Genomic DNA, 23,717 nt, shown 5'->3' with positions numbered 1-23,717 from the left:
TTGCTGAGTCAGGTCAGCCTTTTGGTACCACGGCCTCCTCCCTGCAAACCTTTCCGCCTGTAGGTAATGCATCCAGCACCTGTCCACACCCTCACTGCCCCCAAGTATTGGGAGCAGCGTGGCAGGAAAACTGGATGGCAGGGGAGAGGGCTCGAGGGCCCCCTCTTCTGGCCAGAGGGTATCCTGGGGGCGCTGAGCTGGCATACTGGCCAGGCGCTGGGTGGGCATACAGGAAGGAGGGGCCCAGAGGTCAGGGCCTCAACACAGGTTGCGACGGTCCACAGTCCCCTTCCTTACAGAAAAGTCCCTGGGTGGGAAGGTGAGACCTAGTAAACCCATTGTAAGATATTGGGTAAGAACCTTCCAGAAGCACAGTGGACTGCCCGGGCAATGGGATGAGTTTTTAATGTGAGGCAAAGTCAGTCCACAATACAAAAGTCTAAAAATCAGACCCACTTTTCCCACCTGGCACCTGGGGGGGTGGGGGCAGTTGGGGGCTTCCTTTGCGGGCAGGGATGGGGAGAGGCAGAGCGAGGCCAGAGATGGGGGAGAGGGAACCAGGCCCCGGAGGCCCTGTTGGAGGGAGCCTGCTGCCCCTGCCCCTCTCCTGGAGCTGCCGTTCCCCTTCAGCAGGACTGCGGCCGTGCGGGCCCGTGTGTCTGGCCCTCAGAGGGTCAGGCACCAGCCGCATCATTTCTCCTTCTTCTCCAGCCCCTTCGATGTCGAGGCCTCTGTTCCCTCTTTGGATTCTGTCACTGCTGCTGGATCCTTTGGATTTGACTCCTCATAACTGACCAAAAGAACAAAACAACAACGACGACACATTTAGAGGAGGGAAGAGCAGAATCGTTGTGCCCCACCTCCCACCATCGCGGGGAAACCCCTGGGCGCGCACATCCTTGGCCCAGCACCTTCCAGGACTTGGCCCGGCCCCACTGTGCGCCCTCCTCAGACAGGCTGCCTGCTCCGCTTTCTCTGTGCCTGGTGGTGCCAAGAGGTGGCAAGGGCAGCGGCAAACGGGAGAGGTTGGACTTGGGCTTGTGAAGGCCAATTTTAAGCTTCTTGAACCTTCCACTGGAGAGAATGGGGGAAAAAAGGGGCAGCCAGGATGAGGCTACGGGAGATGCGCTGCCTCCCAGGGCACACGGCAGGAGTCAACCAGTTCAGCCCCAGGGGTGCGGGCAGGCAGGGGGCTGCTCTGCTGGCAAGGGGCAGGGTGCCACTCTCCCAGGCGGACACCCTGCTTAACTCTTACTATGGGCTCCACTTACTGAGCAAGTGAGCTCACGCCAAGGACAACACTCACATTTCCTTACCAGATCAACCACACAAGGCAGGCACGTGCCCACTTACAGATGGACAGAGAGGTTTCTGAGAGAGGAAAGTGACTTGCCCAAGGCTATATGTATACGGTATACGGAGAGTGGTAACGGTGTCTACTGCTGCATGACAAGGGCTGCTGACACCCACTCTCACATGAGTCCCACCGTACTGGTGAGGACACCAGGGTTCTGAGGCCCTGCTCCCCCACCCTGCGGCTGGGCACCGTGACTGCCTGGTGGTGGTGGAGGAGCTGCCTCTTGCCGCCTGTCCCTGGCAAACCTCCCTGCCCTGTACACTGGAGCTGGGGTGTCTGCCCTACCTTGGGCCCCAGGGCAGTGGGGGGAAGTGGGCAGGTGGGCACCCGCTGGGCATTACATGGCGCTGGGATTCTGCGGGCGCCGGCGGCGAGGGCCAGCTAGCTTCTGCTGCATGGAGTCCGCCAGGCTGGCTGGGGAGCCCGAGACTGTGGGGAAGTGGGTGAGCCTCGGGGTATGAGGCAGGATTTCCGCTGAGGACTCGTAGCTGTGTGAGAGACAGACAGAGAGACAGAAAAAAGAGATGGAGAGGAAGAGACTAAGGGAGGACAGAGACTTCTCTTCCAAGGAGCAGGGAGCAGAACTGGGTCTTATTTTATCTATCTCTGCACTTTCAGGCTCTGTGGAAAGAAGCCAGTGTTACTTGGAGAACAAAGAGAAAAAGATGCACCTACATAGGGGGACACTCTGCAGAAGAACTAGGATGCCCTAGATGTATACGTGCTGCTGCGGAAACATCTCTCAGATACACCCTTGTGGGAAAAATCAAGATGTAGAATGCTCCGAGAATGCCACCATCTACACAAGAATGTGTACACACATATGTGCTTTTAGGTGCAGAGATGTCTCTGAACGTCCAGGGACAGAGCTGGCCTCTGGGGGTGGCTGAGGTCTGAGGGGTTGTCCCTCCCATGCTATGGAATTTTTTTTTTCATGCTGTGGAATTTTGACCGATGTGCATGTGTTACCTATTTAAAAAGAAGTAAATGAATTTTTTTAAAAAAGGGAGAGTGCCAATAAAAAGAAAAGTAAAACCAAAGGTAAGGTGGAGAATTAGGGAGAGAGATGGGCAGAAAGAGAAGAGAGAGACCATTTGCTTTATCACCTCAATCTAAGAACCTCCTGGGGAGTGGGGGACAGAAAGGTGGGGCGCCCATGTGGGCGAACATTTAGAGAAACAAAGCACCAAGTGGTTAAAGGCAGGCACCCTCTGTCCTGGCTGGGGAGGTGGCCCCGAGTGGGGGCTGGGAGCCGAGGGTGAGGGTAGGGACTGAGCTCAGGGCTCAGGTCCACCCCTGCCCCCAGAGCTCCCCCAGATCTGCCCCCAGCCTTGCCTCAGAGGCCACAGGGCTCTGCCAGGCCGGGAGCCACGAGCAGGCAGGTTGGGAGCCTGGGGCTCCTAGGAAGGGCAGAGGCAGGTACGGGGGAGGGGTGAGTCACAGGTCCCCCTGCAGGCAGCCAGGTGCGCAGAAGGCTCGGCCAGGCAGGTGGAGCTGGTGGGAGGCCCGAGTGGGCAGCTTCAGTTGCAGCCGGCAGCTATTTCTGGGTCCCTGGCGGGCGGGGTCAGTGCTGCTGGGGAGCAGACACCTGTCGGAGTCATGCAGGCCTCGGGGTCAGGGTGGGGCTGATCATCGGTGTGGCAGGTGTGCGGATGGCCATGGGCAAGGGGTATATGTGCGACTGAGACAGAGAGAAAGCAGCTAGCTGTGGGTTACAGCCACAGAGGCGACTGGATGGGGATTGACACCTGACTTCTAACAGGGCATTTCCATCACACTAGGGTCCCCTCTATTACTCACATGTAGAAACTGAGGCCGGAGGAGGGGAAGGACACGCCTGAAGTCACATGGCAGCAGAGTCAGGAATGGGAACGCAGGGTTCCCCACAGTGGGGCCGTCTTGGGGGGAATCTACACCAGCCAGTTCCTTCTCAAGACTCAGCTGGCATCTGGGTGTGGGGGCTGCCTCGAGAGCCCCAAGGCCTTGCCCTCCCCTGGCTCCTGGCCCCCAGGAGGGTTCTGCTGGTGCCCACGGGTCTGGCACCCATGTGCTGGTGGAAAGGGCGAGGGGTGAGGCCGGTGGTGGGAACAGTGCTCCCCTGGAGACATGTACCAACAGCCCTGGCAGGCTCCACTAGCTGCCTGCAGGTGCACCTGTGCCCCCTGCCGCCTCTTACCTGAACATCTCTGTCACTTCTCCCTTGGCCAGTGCCACCAGGACAGGAAAGCCGATGCAGGCGGGGACCAGGTACAGGAGCGCAGGCTGAGAGAGAACACAGGCTGGTGAGGCAGTGATGGGCAGGGCACACGCTCAGGGCTGTGCCCATCACCCCAACCCTCTCCCGGTGTGACTGAGGGACACTGACTGCCCAGGTTCACAGAGCAAGTCAGTGGCTGGGCCCAAACCCAGGGCTCCTGACTCCAGACCAGGGCGGTTCTTCTCTGGGAGGGAACACAAGAAACCCAAAGAAACTCAAGTATGCAGGGCTTTAAGGGCGCCCATGAGTCTGGATGGCAGCATCCCAACTGCCCAGGACATCAGGTTCAAACTTGCAACCTCCTGAGTTGGTCCTATTCCCAGAGACCCTGCTTGCCTAGGTCTGGGGCTGGAAGTCTGCACTTTTAACAACGCTCCAGGAGATGCTGTTAGAATGACAACGATTACGACATAGCTGCTATGGATGGAGTACTTTCTGTGGCCTGGATTGAGGTCATTGGCTCCACCGGGATTCATGCCCAGGTGGTCTGGGCCTGGAGCCTGTGAGGAAACGCCTGGCGAAGCTGGGTCTGGAGGACGGGACAGTTTCACTAACAGGCCCTGCTCCCAGAGTACCTACTGTGTGCACCGAGCTCAGCCTCTGGGGAGCGCTTCAGTCCATCTCCACACCCGCTGTGACCATCCTCCTTGTGTACGGAAGGAAGGCTGATGCTTCGGGAGGAGAGGGGGTAGCCCAGGCCTTGGAGGCCTAAATGGCAAACTGGAGGTTGAACTTGGGCACCCCCCAGACTCCAAAACCATTCTTCTCCTTGCAGCATCTGAAAGCTGGACCTCATGCTACCGATCAACCCTCCACGGCCCCCAATGCTCCCAGCAGCCTGAAGTCCCCATGAGATGTGACCCCTGCTTCCTTCTCCAACCTCACCTGCCCTGCCCTACTCTGGCCACACTGGCCTCATTTTGGTCCTCCTTGTCACCTGAAGCTACAGGACCTCTGCATGTACCATTTCTGGGATGTTCTCCCACCTGTGCCTAGGTTCCTCCTCCATCAGACCTCGGCTCAGCTGTTACTTCTGTGGGGCAGCCTTTGCTTGCATGGAGTCAGGCCCTCTTGCTGCATACTCTCAGCTCCCCCACTCCCCCTGCAATTCTTCACAACATTCTCTGGCAACTTGGACTGAAACATCCCTGTGCCATTATAGGCTGGAGTTTCTCTCCTGTTACGCTGTGAACTCCATGAGGGCAGGCTCCACAGCTGTCTTGTTCACTGCTGTATTCCTGGTACTCAAAAGAGGGCCTGGTAAATACCAAGCCAATGGCTTCCTCACAGATGCTCACAAAATTAAGGGGGTGTCCTGGAGATAACTAGGGTGAGGGTGAAGGAGACATCGTTCCAAAGGCAAAGCCAACACCTGGCTAGAGAACACGGCTCCAGTCTCCTGAGGCTGACCATCAGACCATTTCCTGGCTCCTGCCATGGGTGAGCTGTGAACTACCCTACTTCATATATGTTATCCTTGAAACTAATAACACCCTAATCATTTGGATCTGAGTTTTACAGATGATGCTATTAAGGTTCAGAAGGAAATGACTTGCCTGAGGTCACACAGGGTGTTAAGTGGCTGAGTTGGGATTTGAACTTGAGCAGCTGAGCTTCTTCTCCTGCATCAGGTCTTTGCTATGAGATAGGCTTTGGGCCAAGAATGATAGAAATCACAACGACAAAGGCGTGCACCAAGACTTGTGAGAGGCAGCCAAAGCAGTACTCAGGGGAAAATCTGTAACCCTAAGTATATTTGCTAGAAAGACTGGAAAGAAACAATCTCAGTTTTCAAATCAGGAAGCCAGAAAAAGAATAAAATGAACACCCCCAAAGGAGGAAGAAAATAATAAAGGCAAAGCAAAAATTAATGAAATAAAAATAAAACAAATACAAACTGACTAAAATTTAATTTCTGAAAAATAGATCACTTTTATAGATGAAGAGACTGAAGATCAGAGGAGAAAAAAGGATCTGCCCTAAATCACACAGTTGGTCAGGATACAGACCCAGGTTCCTCTGTCTCTAAGTCCAGTATATTTTCTTCACCAAGGCCAGGCTGGGCCAAATAGAAGGCTTCCCAGGAGGAGGGTGCGTAGAACTCTGGCCCCACCATGGCCTGCCTCACTTAAGAGCTGACAGCAACTGAGGGGCTTTTTTTTTTTTTTTGCGGTACGCGGGCCTCTCACGGTTGTGGCCTTTCCCGTTGCGGAGCACAGGCTCCGGACGCGCAGGCTCAGTGGCCATGGCTCACGGGCCTAGCCGCTCTGCGGCATGTGGGATCTTCCCGGACCGGGGCACGAACCCGTGTCCCCTGCATCGGCAGGTGGACTCTCAACCACTGTGCCACCAGGGAAGCCCTGAGGGGCTCCTTTGGGAAGAACTGAGTTTGCTTAGTATCACAGGGATACAAACCTATTCTTTTTTTTCCTCTCAAGGCACCAGGGAACCTCTCCAGAGAAAGTCAGTGCTAAGGAGAGGATGGGATGTACAGCTTGGGACAGTGAGCTGGGGGTCAGGACTCCTGCCTCTCCATCTTGCCTTGGCTTTGCTGTGTGACCACAGATAAACCACTTTCCTTTCTGGGCTTCCCTCTCTGTCCGTATGATGAGGACACCTGATCATCATTAAAGGTCTTTCTAGGAGGCTGCTAGTCCTGGCTTGGAGCGCATTTTTCTTTTTTTTTGCGATACGCGGGCCTCTCACTGTTGTGGCCTCTCCCATTGCGGAGCACGGGCTCCGGACGCGCAGGCTCAGCGGCCATGGCTCACGGGCCCAGCCGCTCCGCAGCATGTGGGATCTTCCTGGACCGGGGCACGAACCCGTGTCCCCTGCATCGGCAGGCGGACTCTCAACCACTGCGCCATCAGGGAAGCCCTGGAGTGCATTTTTGATAGAAGCCAAATGGGAACACAGAGGCAGAAGTGACCCCTACATAGGGAACTGCTCGCACTGGGACTGCCTATGTCTTGGAGAGGGAGAAGGAGCTCAAAGAACAGGTTTCCCTTGTGTCCCAATCCCCATCCCAAAAAAGATTTTCAGAGAGAAGCCCGTGTGGGTGACTGAGAACAGCTGGGCTGCTGCTGGGGAGTAGCAGAGGCCTGAGACCAGGAGTCTAGGGCTCCAGCCAGGTCTCAGCTTGACTTGCTGCATCACCCAGGGAAGGCTCCTTTTCTCTCTCCCTCAGAGAGGACCACCTCTCCCACCTCTGCCCTGAGCCTGTGTGAGAGCTCCCACTGGAGCCTTCTCTGAGTCTAGCCCAGGCAGAAGGCAAGCCTGCCACCTGGTGGCCCTCTGTGGAATAGCTCTGGGCTTGGACTCTCGCGGGACTGACAGCTGGAGAAGAGACCGCTAAGGAGGCCCAAGCACTCTCTGCGCCCTCTTTGCCAAGGGCATGTCCCTCTTAGCTTGCGGAGCTTCCAAGGCCATTTGGGGTAGAAGTGAATGAGAGGTGCTTCCCCACTGGTTCTTGGTTTCTCTATGGGCCAGGGGACCTTGGACCTTCTGTAAAACGTAAGTATCAATTTCACAGACATTGTAGATATAAAAATATTGTAAGGACTAAATGAGTTAATGAGCGAGAGGGTTTAGCACAGTGCCTGGCACAGAGTAACTGGCCAGCAGCTCTTGTGATTAATTTAAATGTGGCTTCCCTGTGGCCGGTGCCCTGGAGAAGCGGGAAGGGAGGGGGAGGAGGGGAGGGTGGAGGGGGGTACAGTAATGCTAACTGGGCCGGCAATTCTGAGCACTTTACTTATATTAACTCATTTCACCCTCAGACGACCCCAAGGTGGCTACTATTATTTATCCTCATTTTCCGTTTTCACGAATCAGTGAGGAATCCTGAGTATAACTTCAGCAACTTGCCCAGAGTCCTGCAAAAGCAGATGGTGGAGCCTGGATTCACACCAGGGCTCCCTCGGCCTCCACTCCACACTGCCTCTCCCATGGCCGGGGGTTCAGAGCCTGGGCTTGGTCTTCACGTGACACAGGTTTGCATCCTGGCTCCACCACACACTTGCCACATAGCACCTGAACTCCAGTTCCCTCATCTGTTCACAGGATCCTCCTGAAGTACTGAGCAGAGCCTGACACATGGGGAGTGCTCTTATTTCCGGTAGAGAGCAACCTTGTCTGCTGGCTTTCCCCTGCCCAGCTCCTCTTCTCCAGGCCACACTGACAGCTTTCAGCCCCAGCCCAGCCTGGTTCACTCTGTGGCAGCTCAGTACCCATCTAGGTGGGAGAAGGGGGCAGAGCCTGGCCTGCTTGGGGAGTGATGGAAGGGGGGCCCTGACATCCTGTCACTTAGCTGGTGGGTGGACAATGGGCTGAGACCCCCAACACCCACCTGATCCTGTTCTTCTGTCCGCTCCCACTACCGAGGCTGAGAAGCCATGGCCACATTACAGCTGGGGCCCAGGGACACTGATCTGTCCCAGGAGATGTGGGCAAAAATCTGCTAAGAGGACTCGGAGAAAGGTGTCATCTTCCTGATGAAGGCGACAGGCATGCTGGCATCCTTCCTCCTCCTCCTTGCCACCAGTGTGCATGTGCTGCCTGAAGGAGGGCAGTCACCTTGCAACAACCACAGGTGAAAAGGCCAAGAGAAGTACAGACACGCCTGCTCTACACCACTGGACCGCTTGCATGTGGGACAAGTATGTGCCCGTCACTTGCAGTGAAAGCACTCCCGATACACCGAGGACAGTCATGCTCACCTGGGCGTGTTTGAAGATGTGCATGATGAAGATGGTCAGGCCCAGGCCGAAGATGTAGGCTGCAAAGCTGGTGTAGAAGTAGGTGTGGGTGTTCTTCTTCAAGCTTCAGTGATGGTGTGGGGAGAGAGGAGGGTGAGACTGAGGCACTGCAGAGCAACAGTGAGGAGGGGGGGAGCTGGGGAAGACCCTGGAGGCTGTGTGGGGTGGCTGAGAGCTCTGGGCCGGGGGCTTGGAGGTGAGCATGCACTCTGATTCTGCCCCAGCTAAGTGTCTTTGGACCAGTCACTTTCCTTCTGTCAGTCTCAGTTTACTCATCTGCAAAATGGGAAAACCACGAGCCATCTCCCTAGTGGTTGCTGAATGTCAAGTGCTATAACCTAGAACAGTGGCTAGGAAGCTCAGGCCAGCAGAAAAATCACCTGGACAGCATGTTAAAAAATAGAGCTGTATGGGAGTTCCCTGGTGGCCTAGCGGTTAGGATTCTGGGCTTTCAATGCCGTGGCCGGGTTCAATCCCTGGTCGGGGAACTGAGATTCCACAAGTCACGCAGCATGGCCAAAAAACAAAACAAAAACAAAACAAAAGAAACACCCAGAGTTCTAGGTCCAATTTCCAGGGAGTTGGATCTAATAGGTCTGGGGCTCTGCATTTTTTTTTTAATTTTGTAATAACTTTATTTATTTTTGGCTTTTTTTTTAAATTGAAGTATAGTTGATTTATAATATCATATATAATATATGATATGATATATATATCGTATTATATATATAATACGTATTATTATATGTATAATATACGATATAATAATATAATTACTTTCAGGTGGAAAGCACGGTGATTCAGATATATATATAAATATATATATATATATATATATATATATATATATATATATATATATATATTCTTCTTCAGATTCTCTTCCCTTACAGGTTATTACAAAATATTAAGTATAGTTCCCTGTGCTATACAGTAGGTCCTTGTTGGTTTGGGGCTCTGCATTCTGAATCTGATACAGGTGGATCATGCTCTGAGGAACACTGATACAGAAACTGAACACTGATACAGAAACTGCACAGCAAAGTTCTTCTAAGCGCAGTGGAGCTAATAGCTCAGTAACCTCAGTAATACTGAATGGATGCTGATTACATGGATAGAATGCCAGTGGCTTTCTGGGCGATTCACCCAAGATCAGCTTCAGAAGAGCTGACCCGTGCAACCTGGCACTGCCATCACTTGATGCCCTTTCACAATGGCAGCTCAGGACCTTTGCCTGTGTCCAGCAACATCTGTGGAATGAATGAGTACTTCTGATGCCCTTCCCTCCTTACCCTGGCGGCTTCTGAGCCTGGAGCTGCAAGTACACTGAGACCTGTCCTGTTGTGCAGCCTGGAGGGTAACGGATTCCCTTTGGGAATGTCACGCAGATTCTGGAACCATCTCGGAAGGACTTGCTTATCCTGCAAGTCCAGGCCAGGAATGAGCTCCTTCCTCCAAGGGTGCTGCCAGCTGAATCTGTATCTCTAGCAAATGGCCGGGAGACTCTCGTGGGTTGCTCTTTGTATTACCTCTGAACATCTAGGGGCAGAGCAGCTGGCACAGCTGTGCTTCTACTTACAGACTGGCCAGGTCCCTTCCAAAGGCTCCACAGTGGCACTACCCAAATAACCCAGATCTACGTCAGTGAGCAAAAGTTGAAGTTTCACATGCAACTTGGATTTCCACGCACTGGCACTGAGCTTCTCACGACCACTTGCAACACTATTGCTGTTTTGGCAACTACTGGGCACAAGGAGATTAAGAAAAGTTCATAAACCACCTCAAAATTAAGCGCACACACAGCAAGCCCTCCACTGGGAAGGCTGAGCACCACCTACTGGTGGCGGGCCCAGATGACCAGGTGCATTAACTCGGTGTGACCTTTTCTGAGTTTTAAGGGGTGGCTCAACTTGGCCCCCTTCCCTTGCCCTTGTGCTCACTTTCTACAACGGACTGAAAATGTCTGAGTAAGGAGAGGGCGTGGAACAGCTAGAGCAGCTGGAACACGGTGACCTGACCCCGGCTGATAAAGAGCGATAATGATGATGACGGTGCCTGCAGCTGGACTTCCCTGGGAGCCGCTGAGGTCAGCCTGTGCTCAGCACTCCCTCCACATCTTCTCGGTCAGCCCCGGGCAGGAGCTCCTGTTTACTACTAACTTAAGGATGAGAAACCTTCCCTCAGAAAGGTCAGTTCACTTGCCAAGAACACACGGTAAGAAAGCTCTATGGGTACCACCAGGACCCTCTGGGTTTAAATCTCACTCTGTGATTCATACCTCCCCCACCCTCTCCAGGCTCTTTGAACACTTAGAACCTCAAGATGCAAAACGCAGATAAAATTGGAATTGCCCTGGCTGCTGTGGGGGTGGAAGTGGTGGTCCCAAGTTCTCTGTGGTCCCCAGAGAACCTCCCTGCCCAGGGGAGGCCCCTCACTTGTGGAACCTGAGCATTAGGGTGCCTAAGCGGCTTACCTGATGTCAAAACGCAGCAGCAAGGCGATGAAGATTCCTGTGGGGAGAAAGCCAGGTTAGACAGTGGTAGAGGAGGAGCAGGGTAGTCAGCTAATATGCAACTGGGTCCCCACTTGTTCTCAGCCACGGAGCAATCAACAGGGGCCAAGGGTGTGGCTGACGCTGCGAACTGCCAGCAGAAATCCCGTTCCTCTACCTTCAGGCCACCTGGAACAATGAGACGGGCCCAGGATTTTGCTTTGGTCTGGGACCACGCTGACCTGGCACCTCAGAGCACCATAGTGTGGCACACTGGGCCCACCCTCCCAAACATTTATAGGGTGCCTGAGCACTAGGCACCATACGCAGTACAGGAGGAAGCAAAACCACTGCTCTCAAGAGCCCAGCCGAGGGGGCAGGGCATGCTGACCGAACATTAACAAAAATCAGTGTAAATAAGCGGAAAAGAAGAAGTAAAGCTGTCACTGTTTGCAGATGACATGAGACTATACATAGAGAATTCTAAAGATGCTACCAGAAAACTACTAATCAATGAATTTGCTAAAGTAGCAGGATATAAAATTAATTCACAGAAATCTCTTGCATTCCTATACACTAATGATGAAAAATCTGCAAGAAAAATTAAGGAAACACTCCCATTTACCATTGCAACAAAAAGAATAAAATACCTAGGAATAAACCTACCTAAGGAGACAAAAGACTTGTATGCAGAAAACTATAAGACACTGAGGAAAGAAATTAAAGATGATACAAACAGATGGAGAGATATACAATGTTCTTGGATTGGAAGAATCAACATTGTGAAAATGACTATACTACCCAAAGCAATCTACAGAGTCAGTGCAATCCCTATCAAACTACCAATGGCATTTTTCACAGAACTAGAACAAAAATTTTCACAATTTGTATGGAAAACACAGAAGACCCCAAACAGCCAAAGCAACCTTGAGAAAGAAAAATGGAGCTGGAGGAATCAGGCCCCTGGACTTCAAACTATACTACAAAGCTACAGTAATCAAGACAGTATGGTACTGGCACAAAAACAGAAATATAGATCAATGGAACAGGATAGAAAGCCCAGAGATAAACCCATGCACATATGGTCACCTTACCTTTGATAAAGGAGGCAAGAATATACAATGGAGAAAAGACAGCCTCTTCAATAAGTGGTGCTGGGAAAACTGGACAGCTACATGTAAAAGAATGAAATCAGAACACTCCCTAACACCATACACAAAAATAAACTCAAAATGGATTAAAGACCTAAACGTAAGACCAGACACTACAAAACTCTTAGAGGAAAACACAGGCAGAACACTCTATGACGTAAATCACAGCAAGATCCTTTTTGACCCACCTCCTAGAAAATGGAAATAAAAGCAAAAATAAAAAAATGGGACCTAATGAAACTTAAAAGCTTTTGCACAGCAAAGGAAAACATAAACAAGATGAAAAGACAACCCTCAGAATGGCAGAAAATATTTGCAAACCAAGCAACTGACAAAGGATTCTCTAAAATTTACAAGTAGCTCATGCAGCTCAATATCAAAAAAAACAAACAACCCAATCCAAAAATGGCCAGAAGACCTAAATAGACATTTCTCCAAAGAAGACATACAGATTGCCAACAAACACATGAAAGGATGCTCAACATCACTAATCACCAGAGAAATGTAAATCAAAACTACAATGAGGCATCACCTCACACCAGTCGGAATGGCCATCATCAAAAAATCTACAAACAATAAATGCTGGAGAGGGTGTGGAGAAAAGGTAACCCTCTTGCACTGTCGGTGGGAATGTAAATTGATACAGCCACTATGGAGAACAGTATGGAGGTTCCTTAAAAAACTAAAAACAGGGCTTCCCTGGTGGCGCAGTGGTCGACAGTCCGCCTGCCGATGCAGGGGACACGGATTTGTGTCCCGGTTCGGGAAGATCCCACATGCCGCGGAGCAGCTGCGCCCGTGAGCCATGGCTGCTGAGCCTGCGCGTCGGGAGCCTGTTGCTCCGCAACGGGAGAGGCCACAACAGTGAGAGGCCCGCATACTGCAAAAAACAAAACCAAAACCAAAACCAAAAAACCCCCCAAAACCAAAAAAACTAAAAACAGAACTACCATATGACCCAACAATCCCACAACTGAGCATATACCCTAAGAAAACCATAATTCAAAAAGAGTCATGTACCACAATGTTCACTGAAGCTCTATTTACAATAGCCAGGACATGGAAGCAACCTAAGCGTCCATCGACAGATGAATGGATAAAGATGTGGCACATATATACGATGGAATATTACTCAGCCATAAAAAGAAACGAAATTGAGTTATTTATAGTGAGGTGGATGGACCCAGAGTCTGTCATACAGAGTGAAGTAAGTCAGAAAGAGAAAAACAAATACCATATGCTAACACATATATACATGGAATCTAAAAAAAAAAAAAAAAGACTCTGAAGAACGCAGGGGCAGGACAGGAATAAAGACGTAGACGTAGAGAATGGACTTGAGGACACGGGGAGGGGAAGGGTAAGCTGGGACGAAGTGGGAGTGTCATGGACATATATACACTACCAAATGTAAAACAGGTAGCTAGTGGGAAGCAGCCGCATAACACAGGGAGATCAGCTCAGTGCTTTGTGACCACCTAGAGGTGTGGGATAGGGAGGGTGGGAGGGAGATGCAAAAGAGAGGAGATATGGGGACATATGTATATGTATAGCAGATTCACTTTGTTATACAACAGAAACTTACACACCATTGTAAAGCAATTATACTCCAATAAAGATGTTAAAAAATAAAATCAATGTAAGACTGCCTGTGAAAGGGTGCTTCCTGTGTCATGGGAAGGTCTATCAGGGGATGAGACCCAGGCTGCGGGGAGGTGGGGAGGAAGGAGGGCTTCTTTGAGGAAGTGACACTTGCCAGGGAGAGGGAACAGCGTGTGCAAAGAGGAAAGGGGGCTCAGGAGGTGTGGCAGGGCTCAAGGAGCCAGTAAGACTGCAGCCCAGAGCAGGAGATGCTGGGGATGGACCAACCACGCAATGCAGGGCTCCATGGGTACGAGGAGTGGAAGTCAGGGGACACACCGGAAAAATTCTAAGTGGGAGAATAACCTAAAAAGATTTTGAGAAAAACCTCCATGGCAGTTGCTTGGCTGGAGGGAGAAAGAGCAGGAGCAAGCAGCCCACCGGAGGCTCTGCAGGAGCTGAGGCAAGGACGGTGAACTCTGTCCACCCACTGCACTATCTGCACTTCAGAACCAAGCCCAGTCACGCTGGAAACCTGAGTCCCTGAGACACAGCCAGCCAGTCCGGCCTCTGCATGTTGCACACACGTCCATCTGTGTGTCTGCCTCCCTGACTTATCTTGGGGCTCAGACAGAGCAGGGCTGAGCCTCATTCAGTTGACAGCAGGTTCTCAGTAGCCAAAACATTCTGTGCTCATCAGAAGCACTGACTGGCAACATGTGATTAATTTCAAAGAGGAAAATGAGTTAGTCCCCACTGAGGACTGTGAGTAGGGAGCTGGTGGGTGGTGAGAACAGACAAATGCTGCCGTTCTGGAAAAAAAACTGGGAACCCAGTGGCCCCTGGCAGCTGAATTCTACAACTGTTCTTCAACTAATCCATGGGCCAGAGCTCCCAAGAGCTTTTACTCATAATCATGCAACTCATCCTCAAAGCAACAGCCCACAACCCATTCTTCCCTCAAGATCATCCCCGAGGCTCTGTGAGGGTGCAATAACTCACACTGATTGTGACTGCTGAAAAGACTCAGAGACACAGGAATATGGGGACATGCAGAGATGTCCCATGCAGGCCTCAAGCCCAGAACCACCCAACAAGGACAATGGGGAAGTCTGCAGGTGCCTGTGACAGACCCTCCCCCGCAGGGCGAGACGAATGCTTTATGGGACTCAGTTTCTTCAGTCCCTCCTCCCAGCACCACAAGCTATGGGAACACCTGGCTTCAAGACCATGGCCCCACGGCCTTAGGCAAGTCTCTTTGAACCTCAGTTTCCTCATCAGTAACATGGAAATACCCTCTACCTCATCGGGCTGCTAGAAGTAGCAAAGATAACATATTAGAAAACACCCAGCATAGTGCTTGGCCAACAACAGGTGCTTGACAAATGATAGTTCTGGGACTATCTTATTGTTATTACTGTCATAAAAGCAGTTCTGATAATATAACATTTTTCGCAGTCAGAGAGACCTGGTCTGAGTCTTGGCCCTTTTGCTTCCTAGTGTGTGAATTTACCTTAAGTCCCTTCATTTCTGAGCCTCAGTTTCCTCACTGGCACAAGAGAGAAAGCCTTTGCTTCACCATCATACATATCACAAAAGGAAGGTATCACAACACAGTGCCTGTACCATCCCAGCTTACTAGCAGAATTGCTATTATGTCCTACACTGGAAAATAAAGTGGCTTTTAATTCGTTCCAAACTTTCTTCTTTTAAGCAAGCACCAGGGGTGCTTCTAACCCTCTGACTCTGAGCCTCTGGGATTAGGGGAGTAAGAATGCTCTTTGGATGTTCCGTGCCCGTCACCAGGCCTGGATCTCGCAGACACACAGAATCCAAGCCTCAGCCATTTCAGCTGCCCTCAGAGAGGGAGCTCAGCTTTGCCCCCAGGTAGCTCGGGCTGCAGGCCGCCAGGGATGTATGTCCAGGCTCAGACCTCCACACAGGGCACCTGTCCCTGTGTCCACAGGTACGCTGACTACCACCCACACACGGATAATGGGCTCAAAGGCCAGCTTGTGCAGTCGAGCAGGTGCGTGCCACCCGTCCCTCCGCTAACGCTGCAGACAAAGGAGCCCACAGCCATGGTGCCCCGTGTCCACACACAGTGCACGTTCTCCCTGAAGCCCCCCCAGCACTGGGGAGACGAGGACCTGTGGCAGTTCTAGCACATTTGTGTCACCTGAAAACATTGGGAAGGGGTGTGTACACATGCAAGTGTGTGAGGGGATCAGATTCCTTCAACACTGCCACAGAAGGTGCTTGTTTAGAGTGTATTGCAGTCTGTCATATACATTTATTTCTGTAGTTCCTGAGTAATGTTTGCTCACCCAGTCAGAAGCTCCATGAGGGGCAGTCTTGCTCACCCTGTCCCTCCAGTGTGCAGCCCATGGCCTGGCCCAGGACCGGCACTCCACAATGTGTGCTGAGGTAGACCCCTTCACCAGACCCCTGGGCAGGGGGCGGGGGTATCTCCCAGCCTAATGCTTTCTCCTTCCCTCTCCTGGTGGGTAAGGCTGTGTTTCACAGGACTCCTCCTTCTCCAGGGAAGCCCCCTCCACCCTTTGCACTGTGGCCCCCACCTCAGCGTGGTCACCTGGAATGACGATGTCTCCGAGTCCCAGCATGGCAAAATTGTCCGCTTCCAGGCCCTTCTCCAGCAGATCCTGGGGAAACACCACTGCAGGGGGAGGCAGGGATGCGAGGAGGTGGTGAGAGCCCAGCTCACTCTGACTCCTAGCCCTCCACCTCTGGTGTATGGAACTCACACACTTGCATTTCTGGGTGGGGGGATGGGAATGGGGAGCTGAGAGGATGTCGAAGGGCTGAAGGGCAATGTCTCCATCTGGACTCACAGCTGGTTAGAGCAGGGAAGAATCTAGGATCATCTAGGCTAAAGGTTTAATGCCTTTATTCAGCTGTAACTCACATGTCATACAATTTCAATGCCCTTGTATAGCCAGAACTCTGGTTAAATGGGAATGACCCTAAAGCCTAGTATACAAAAGATGAAACAGCCCACACGGTGCTGGCATCTAATAGGCTATGCATCTCACTGCAGCTGGGGTGTGGACAGACCCTTGTTCTGAAGCAGGGAGAGCTCGGGCTACAGGCTGTTTCTGTATCTGCTGAGGGTGAAGAGGTCACATACCTATAAATTCCTTGCTAGAGCTCCTTACTCAGAAATCCTACTGGCCAGCTTGTTTGGATAAATACAGATTGAGAGAAATGCCTCCCTGTATGTCCAGTTATGGCAAGGGGCAGCTGTAGCTGGATTTCATCCATAGGGGCCTGGAGCAGAGAGCAGTTATGTATGGGCTTCAGGGTCAGACTGTGTGGGTCTGAATCCTGGCTCTGCTGTGTGACTGCACAGTTTACTTAACTGCTCTGGGTCTTGGTTGTCTCACCTATAAAATGGGTATAACAGCTGAACTGACCCCACAGGACTGTGGTGAGGATTAGGTGATTTGCACACATTGTTAACGTCACGCCTTCTTTACTAACCCAGTCCTGCTTTTGTGTGTGGCCGCCCTCCCAGGGGATGAATCAAGTGTGGCATAAGGCTAAGACAATCAGGACAACCTGGTCCCCAAATTCCTGACTTCCCTGGCAGCTAGGAGTGGTCACGTGACCCAGCTCTGGCCACTGGTACGTAAGCAGAGGTAAGCTGGGGGTTCTGGGCAAGCTTGTGCTTCCCTAATGAATTGCAGAGGCCCTTCCTTGCTTGCTTCTTCCTGCCCTGAATGCACAATCAAGTGATTTACAGCTCTCCTCATCTGATCCTCCCAAACCTGGTACCATTCAATTCTGAGTGGCAGGTGTGGAAACCAGGGCCCAGGGAGGTGAAGCCTCTTCCCTCAGGCCACGCAGCCAGCGAATGTCACATCTGGGATTCAAGTCCAGGCCTCCTGACTTCAGCATCTGTCCACTTAACCACTCTGTTAGACTGCCTCTGAGCTCTACTCCTAGCAGTGGAGGGCAACGGACTTTCTCCCCAAGCCAGAAAACCAAATTTCAAGCACCAGAAACCAGAGGTGACTGTCATTTCCCTGCTCAGAGTCTTCCAAGGGCTCATCCACTGCCTGCTGGGCAGTGTCCAGGCTCCTTGACATGCCATCCTTGGCTTCCCCATATCCGGCCTCTTTTCCGCTGCTCCCCTAAACTCAGCCACATTCCCTCCCCGATTCTCTGCTCCCTCCGTGCATTTTCCTAATTGTAGCCCTTGGCTGAAGCTGTACTCTCTCTTTCAAATGCCCCTACTGCCCCTGCATGCTTGGTAAACACATATTCATCCTTTGTGACCCAGGAGAGCTTTCCTGACACCCTGGCTGGCTTCATCCATCACAGCACGTAGGGCACAGCTGCTCTTCTTTCTGGCTTGCCCAGCATCTGTTCTCTTGCTCTGAAGAACTGCCCTCACCGTACACCCTTGGTTCTGGGAGGCTGCTGATTCAAACACTCTGCCCTCAGGCACTGGAGAGGGCAGTGACCCTGGCCTTTCCACCACTCCCGGCTGGAACGCCGAGCTCACGGGCCAGGCCGGCCTCCATGGGTTCGTCCGAGCCAAAGCTGGGAGAAACTTGTTCTCCTCTAGGGTCGCTAAGCTGCGACTGCGGCAGCTAGGAACAACGAGTGGCCACCAGCCTCTCTCCAGCTCACAGAGAGGACCTGTGTGCATCAGGGGAGAGTCAGACCGTGAGGACAGCCATTTCTTCACTCTTGGGGCTGACCCCACCCCATCGGCCCGCTGCCCAAGCAGCACTCCTTGTGGAGCTGTGACGTCTTCCTGACAGGATCCCCCTGCTCCCTTCCATCATGTCTGACTGATTCCGCTCCTCCTCTTTGGGTCTTGTGATGCCAGGAGGTGATTCCTGATTAGTCTAAGGCTTAAACTCCAAGCTCATCATGCTTTTCCCATCCCCCTTGATGATGAATGACAGAATTGGGCCTGTGACCCAATTCTGGCCAGTGAAATATGAGAGAGGCTACAGGGGGGATGGGGGAAAAACACCCCTCTCTGATGAAAGAGAGACATAAAGTTCCCCCTTTCTGCCCCTGAACATGTTGAGAATGGTGGGGTGGAGGGCTGAGGTGACCTTGGCTCTTGGCAACGCCACTGAGGGTCAGAAACCCAACTCTAGATGCTCTGCCACTGGGCTTGCTGCAGTGTGAAGTAACAACATTTCCACTTTTTTTTTTTTTTTTTTTTTGTGCCACGCAGCACGGCTTGCAGGATCTTAGTTCCCTGACCAGGGATTGAACCCGCTCCCCCTGCAGTGGAAGGGCGGAGTCTTAACCACTGGACCGCCAAGGAAGTCTCCACGTTCTTTACAGATGCTTGGAGGTGGGCTTTCTAATATTTATAACAATGGATACACTGAAGAACAGAATCAGGGCAGTGTGAGAGGCGTGGGGCAGACAGCACCTGAGATTTCTGTGCCAAAGGGATCCAGGGAGAGGGCTCCAGGTCTTGGCGTGGGGGATATCCTCCTCTGGAGGCCCCTGCCTGCCCTGCACAGGCTGTGTCAGACACCCCTCTCTGTGCTCACCCCCATTCCACACAGCGTCCCACAGAGCCATGCACTGTGACCAGACGGCCGGAGGCCAGGGCCTGGGAGGAGGATGGCTGTGCAGGAACGCAGTGGATGAATCAAAGGGGAGAAGGAAACCAGGCTGGAGACACAGGGGAGCTTGGAGAAGGAAGAGCTAAGGGAGGGTATGGACCAAAACGGGGACCACGAGGGGATGGGCCACCAGGGTGGGGGCAGACGGGCTCCCCATGGTGGGGTGGTCACTTACATTTTATTGGTGCCTCAAAGGACTTGGCCACTGTCACCATCACATTGGTACCAAATACCTAGGAGGAGGAGAGAGGAGTCTGGAGGGAGGTGAGGGCTGGGTGGGAAGGAATGGCTGTGCTTGGGCTTCTCAACGTGCTGCTGCCTGGGACGGGCGGGAAAGGGGCAGGGAGCCAGGAAGGGCTCCAGCGCAGATGTGAAGTTGAGATGAGGTGGCCACCGACACTGGCCATGTGGACACTTCACGGGGTTCCTTGTTCTAGGTAGCAACGAGGGGCAATTCCAAGGAGTTGGTAAAGGGCCTCTGATGCCCCCGGCCAGGCATCCTATGTTAGTTCAGGGGTCTGCCCCTCCCAAGAGAGAAAGTCCTCCAGCACCACGTACTTAAGGGGAAAAGAGGCTGCCTGAGGCCACGGAAAGGGTGCCTGAGTCAGGCTGCCCTCGATCCCTCAGCGGGGCCCCTCAGAGTGAGTGTGGCAGGTCTCTTAGCCCAGGGCTGGCACGCAGCCTACGTCCTCACAGTCGGTACCTTGCTCACCAGCGTCCACTCATCTGCTTTAACCACACTTGCCCCAACGTCTGAGCCTCAGCTCACTTGCCGGAGAGACACAGGATAAGCAATACCCCTGCTGGGGCCACCATGAGGAAGAGAGGGCGGCTGGAAAGCCCTGGGCATAGGGTGGGCTCTCAGCAAGTGAGGACTCTGCTCTCTCATCCATTCCACAGCTGAGGGCACTGGGCCCAGAAAGGACGTGCTCTGGGGTCTTACTTCCAGGTCAGGGCAGCTTCCCTCTATCAGACAACCGCTGCTTGGGCCAGAGACAGGCGAGGAGGCGGCGAGGGGGCCCGGTAGCCAGACATCCTTTGCGTCCCTGCCCAACTCACCCAGAAGACATCGTAGATGAAGAGCCCGCCCAGCAGGATGCAGCCAGTGCTGACGTTGTTCAGGTGCAGGAGCTCCACCCCATTAAGGGAGAAGGCCAGGCCGAAGAGGTTGTTGGCAATCCAGTGCTGGGGAAAGATGTGAGTGAGTCCAGCTCTCCTGCCCCCAACCTGCCCCTCAGGCGCTTCCCCCAACACTGCCCTGGGCCCTGGCTACGTACCTTCCTCAGCAGGTACCAGACACCAACGACGCTGCTCAGGCCCAGGCACACCAGGTCCTTGGTGTCAAACTCATAGTTGATGATCTCTGGGCAGAGAGGCCGGGTAAGTCCACTCCCCGGGGCGGGGCTGCCCCTCCCACCTGTCAGCCCCTGGACGGAGGAGGGCATGGCTGTGGGCTCTGTCAGAGATCCACAGGTCGGGGGTGCTCACTGGAGCCCCCCCACCCAGCCCCTCCAATTTCCTAGAGGAGGGAATGGAGGCCCAGAGAGCACACAGGCCTGACACAGGGTCAGTGGGAGATGGCTCATGGTGCTGGAAGCACGGGCTCTGTGCTTGTAGCTGGGCGGCCTCGGGGGAGGCAGTTCCCTCTCTGAGCTTCAGTTTCCTCATCTGTAAAAAGGGGATCACAGCACCTCCCTGATAGGACTGCTGTGGGGAGCAAGTGAGACGGCCCTTACCCAGCGCTCAGCATGGAGCCTGCACACAGTGGGTGCTCAATCAATGCTGCCTGCACCGAGCCCAAGGCTTTTGCAAGGTCCCAGTTCATTCAGGAATCTTTCCACTGTGCCACCAAAGGAATCAAGAAGCTTGCTGGCAGCGCTGTGTCAACAGCACAGGAGGAGGAAGGTAAGAGAGGGAGGCCTGGAGAAGCAGCAGGCAGGAGGACCCCAGGGTGCTCTGGTGGGGAGCCTGTGGCAGACGTCCTGATGTTAGACCTCTTCTCCACCACCTCCAAGTGTCCTACTGAGGAAGCTCAGAGAGGCGGTGGAGCTTGCCCAGGGTCACAGAGCACAGCATTTCCTTTCAGATTCCAGAATGTAGCAGACTGCCGGTTGGCCCCAGTTGTTGTTCACTCCTTTGTGCTAACAATACCCTGAGGACTTTCCCCTGGACACAAGGCCAACTAGCTCTCGGCCACATTTTCTAGCTTCCCTTTAGCTAAATGGGCCCGTGATACAGTTGTCTCTCCTTCCTCCGGGAGGGCCCGTGGAGCAATGGTGCGCTCTTCTGGATCCGCGGGCCCCCGAGTGCGGGAGAGCACAAGACAGGTGAAAAAACTCAACAGTCACTGACTGGGTACAGATGCCTAGAAATGCACAAAGGAATCCTGCTCTCCAGGGACGAGGCAGAACATGCTAGGCACATTCACAAGTGCGACATTCGCAAGCTCAGACTTTGACACGAGAGAAATACCTTCCATCTGGCCGAGCCGTTGATAATCCTGTCACAGCAGTAGAACCCACAACCTAACTAACCCACGTGACCCAGGCTTTCCCCAATTCCCTGCAGTTTTCATTTTTTCGAAAGCCACGGAACTCCCCTTTCAAATCGTAGGTGGGGAATAATCACACTAAAAACTGACATGATCAGAACAGCCACGAGAGCCAACTGTTTACTGTTCACTGTGAGCCGGGCAGTGTGCTGAATGCCTTCTACTCATCACTTACTCACAGTCCTAACAACATGCCTATAAGGGAGGTACTAGATTATGATGTTCACTTTACAGATGAAAAAACCCCAACCAAACCACTCAAGGCTCAGAGAGGTACTGGTGTGCACCCAGCGGCAGAGCTGGGATGTGATCCCAGAGCCCACCTTTCCCATCACTCGCTGTACCGGGGAGTCCCAGTATTGGAGAGACAAAGGCGGGGGTGGGGGAAGACACCCAAAGCAGGGGAAAGTGGGCAGCACTCACCTTCCTTGTTCTCCCCAGAGCCCTGGGTGAAGAGCAGCTGGTACTGTCGATTTGGGAAGTTGGCTGGAAAAAACTTATTCATGAAGGGGCTGGAAGGAAAGACAAAGCAGGTTGGCAAACAGAGCCCCCATGGGCAACAGTCACTGACGCCCTCCCCAGGCATCTGTTTACAAGCTGTTATCTCCCAACAGCCTCACAGCTGCCCTGAGAGGTAGGTGTTATTGTGCCCATTGTACAGATGTGGAAACAGGCCCTCAGAGGGCAAGTGACTGCCCAGGTCACATAGGAAGTCAATATCTGAGCTGAGACCTGAACGTAGGTCTCTGGACTCCTAGAGCTTCCATACTGCCTCCTAGTTATCACCCAAGAAACACAAAGCAGAGGCAGACTTTCACATAAAACAGTTTTTAGGCGAGCAATGGATTCCAAAGTCCAGTTTATGTACCATCTGTATCAGAGCCCCTTGTCAAGAATGCATATTCTGGCTCAAGCCTGAGTAGGGCAAGTCCTCATTCTTGAAGGAGACCCACTGAGTCTAGGCAGATGGCAGAGCTGAAATGAGGTGCCAACCAGTAGCCTGGGGTGAGATCTGACTCCTTAGAGGGTGAGCATGCCTGGGCCCCATACTGCTTAGGATGCTGGAAGGCTAGCAGCCGAGAGGGGCTCATTAACCTCAGATGGTCCTAGATAAGCCACTTTCTCCTTGCCGGCTCCCCCGCAGCCAGAGGCAGCTGACCTGGCCTGGTCCAGAGTAAAGCAGAGGATGCGCCAACTGTGGCCAGGCCCACAGAGGGAAAGAAGATCTGCAGCCCTCTCTCCTGGGCTGGAGGTAGAGAGGTAGATGGGTGAGGAGGCATGAATTTTTTTTTTAAAATAAATTCATTCATTTATTTATTTTTGGCTGTGTTGGTCTTTGTTGCTGCGCGTGGGCTTTTTCTTTAGTTGAGACAAGTGGGGGCTACTCTTCATTGCGGTGCGTGGGCTTCTCATTGCGGTGGCTTCTCTTGTTGCGGAGCGTGGGCTCTAGGCGTGCAGGCTTCAGTAGTTGTGGCACACAGGCTCAGTAGTTGTGGCTCGTGGGCTCTGGAGCGCAGGCTCAGTAGTTGCGGTGCACGGGCTTAGCTGCTCTGCGGCATGTGGGATCTTTCAGGACCAGGGCTCAAACCCGTGTCCCCTGCATTGGCAGGTGGACTCTTAACCACTGCGCCACCAGGGAAGTCCCATGAATTCTGCTTTTGACTCTAGGAACGGAAAGATAAACCCCTTGTCCCAATTCCTCAGAAGCCTCTTGTTTATTCCCAAAGCCATTCAGATGTGTTCAATGTGGCAACTCAAAGCTGCAGCATTCCTTTGCATTTTGAGGCTATTAGAGACTTTCCATTAAAATGTCCATCCAGGGCTTCCCTGGTGGTGCAGTGGTTGAGTCTGCCTGCTGATGCAGGGGACACGGGTTTGTGCCCCGGTCCGGGAAGATCCCACGTGCCGCGGAGCGGCTAGGCCTGTGAGCCATGGCCGCTGAGCCTGCGCG

At 52.9% G+C, this 23,717-nt stretch overlaps 1 protein-coding gene across 10 annotated transcripts in view; it reads right to left on the bottom strand.

Annotated features, from left to right (window-relative positions):
• Positions 1-380: 380 nt before the first annotated feature.
• Positions 381-23,717, bottom strand: part of HM13 (histocompatibility minor 13) — a 41,346-nt gene continuing 18,009 nt past the window's right edge. For 3 of the 10 annotated variants that reach the window (XM_067707748.1, XM_067707754.1, XM_067707755.1), the window contains 11 exons: positions 22,190-22,278; positions 20,493-20,671; positions 20,275-20,400; positions 19,391-19,448; positions 16,188-16,271; positions 10,845-10,881; positions 8,333-8,435; positions 3,534-3,619; positions 1,699-1,845; positions 912-1,074; positions 381-790 (listed from right to left, as the gene is read on the bottom strand). In XM_067707748.1, coding sequence (XP_067563849.1) covers positions 785-790; positions 912-1,074; positions 1,699-1,845; positions 3,534-3,619; positions 8,333-8,435; positions 10,845-10,881; positions 16,188-16,271; positions 19,391-19,448; positions 20,275-20,400; positions 20,493-20,671; positions 22,190-22,278 — 1,078 coding nt within the window. In that variant the 3' untranslated portion in view covers positions 381-784. Of the gene's footprint in view, positions 791-911; positions 1,075-1,642; positions 1,846-3,533; positions 3,620-8,332; positions 8,436-10,844; positions 10,882-16,187; positions 16,272-19,390; positions 19,449-20,274; positions 20,401-20,492; positions 20,672-22,189; positions 22,279-23,717 lie in introns of all 10 variants that reach the window. The other 7 variants (XM_067707750.1, XR_010935201.1, XR_010935202.1 and 4 more) reach the window with 7 other exon arrangements.

Source organism: Pseudorca crassidens, chromosome 15, assembly GCF_039906515.1.
Source record: "Pseudorca crassidens isolate mPseCra1 chromosome 15, mPseCra1.hap1, whole genome shotgun sequence".
NCBI classification, from domain to species: Eukaryota; Metazoa; Chordata; class Mammalia; order Artiodactyla; family Delphinidae; genus Pseudorca; species Pseudorca crassidens.
This window is presented reverse-complemented; position numbering and strand designations above follow the sequence as displayed.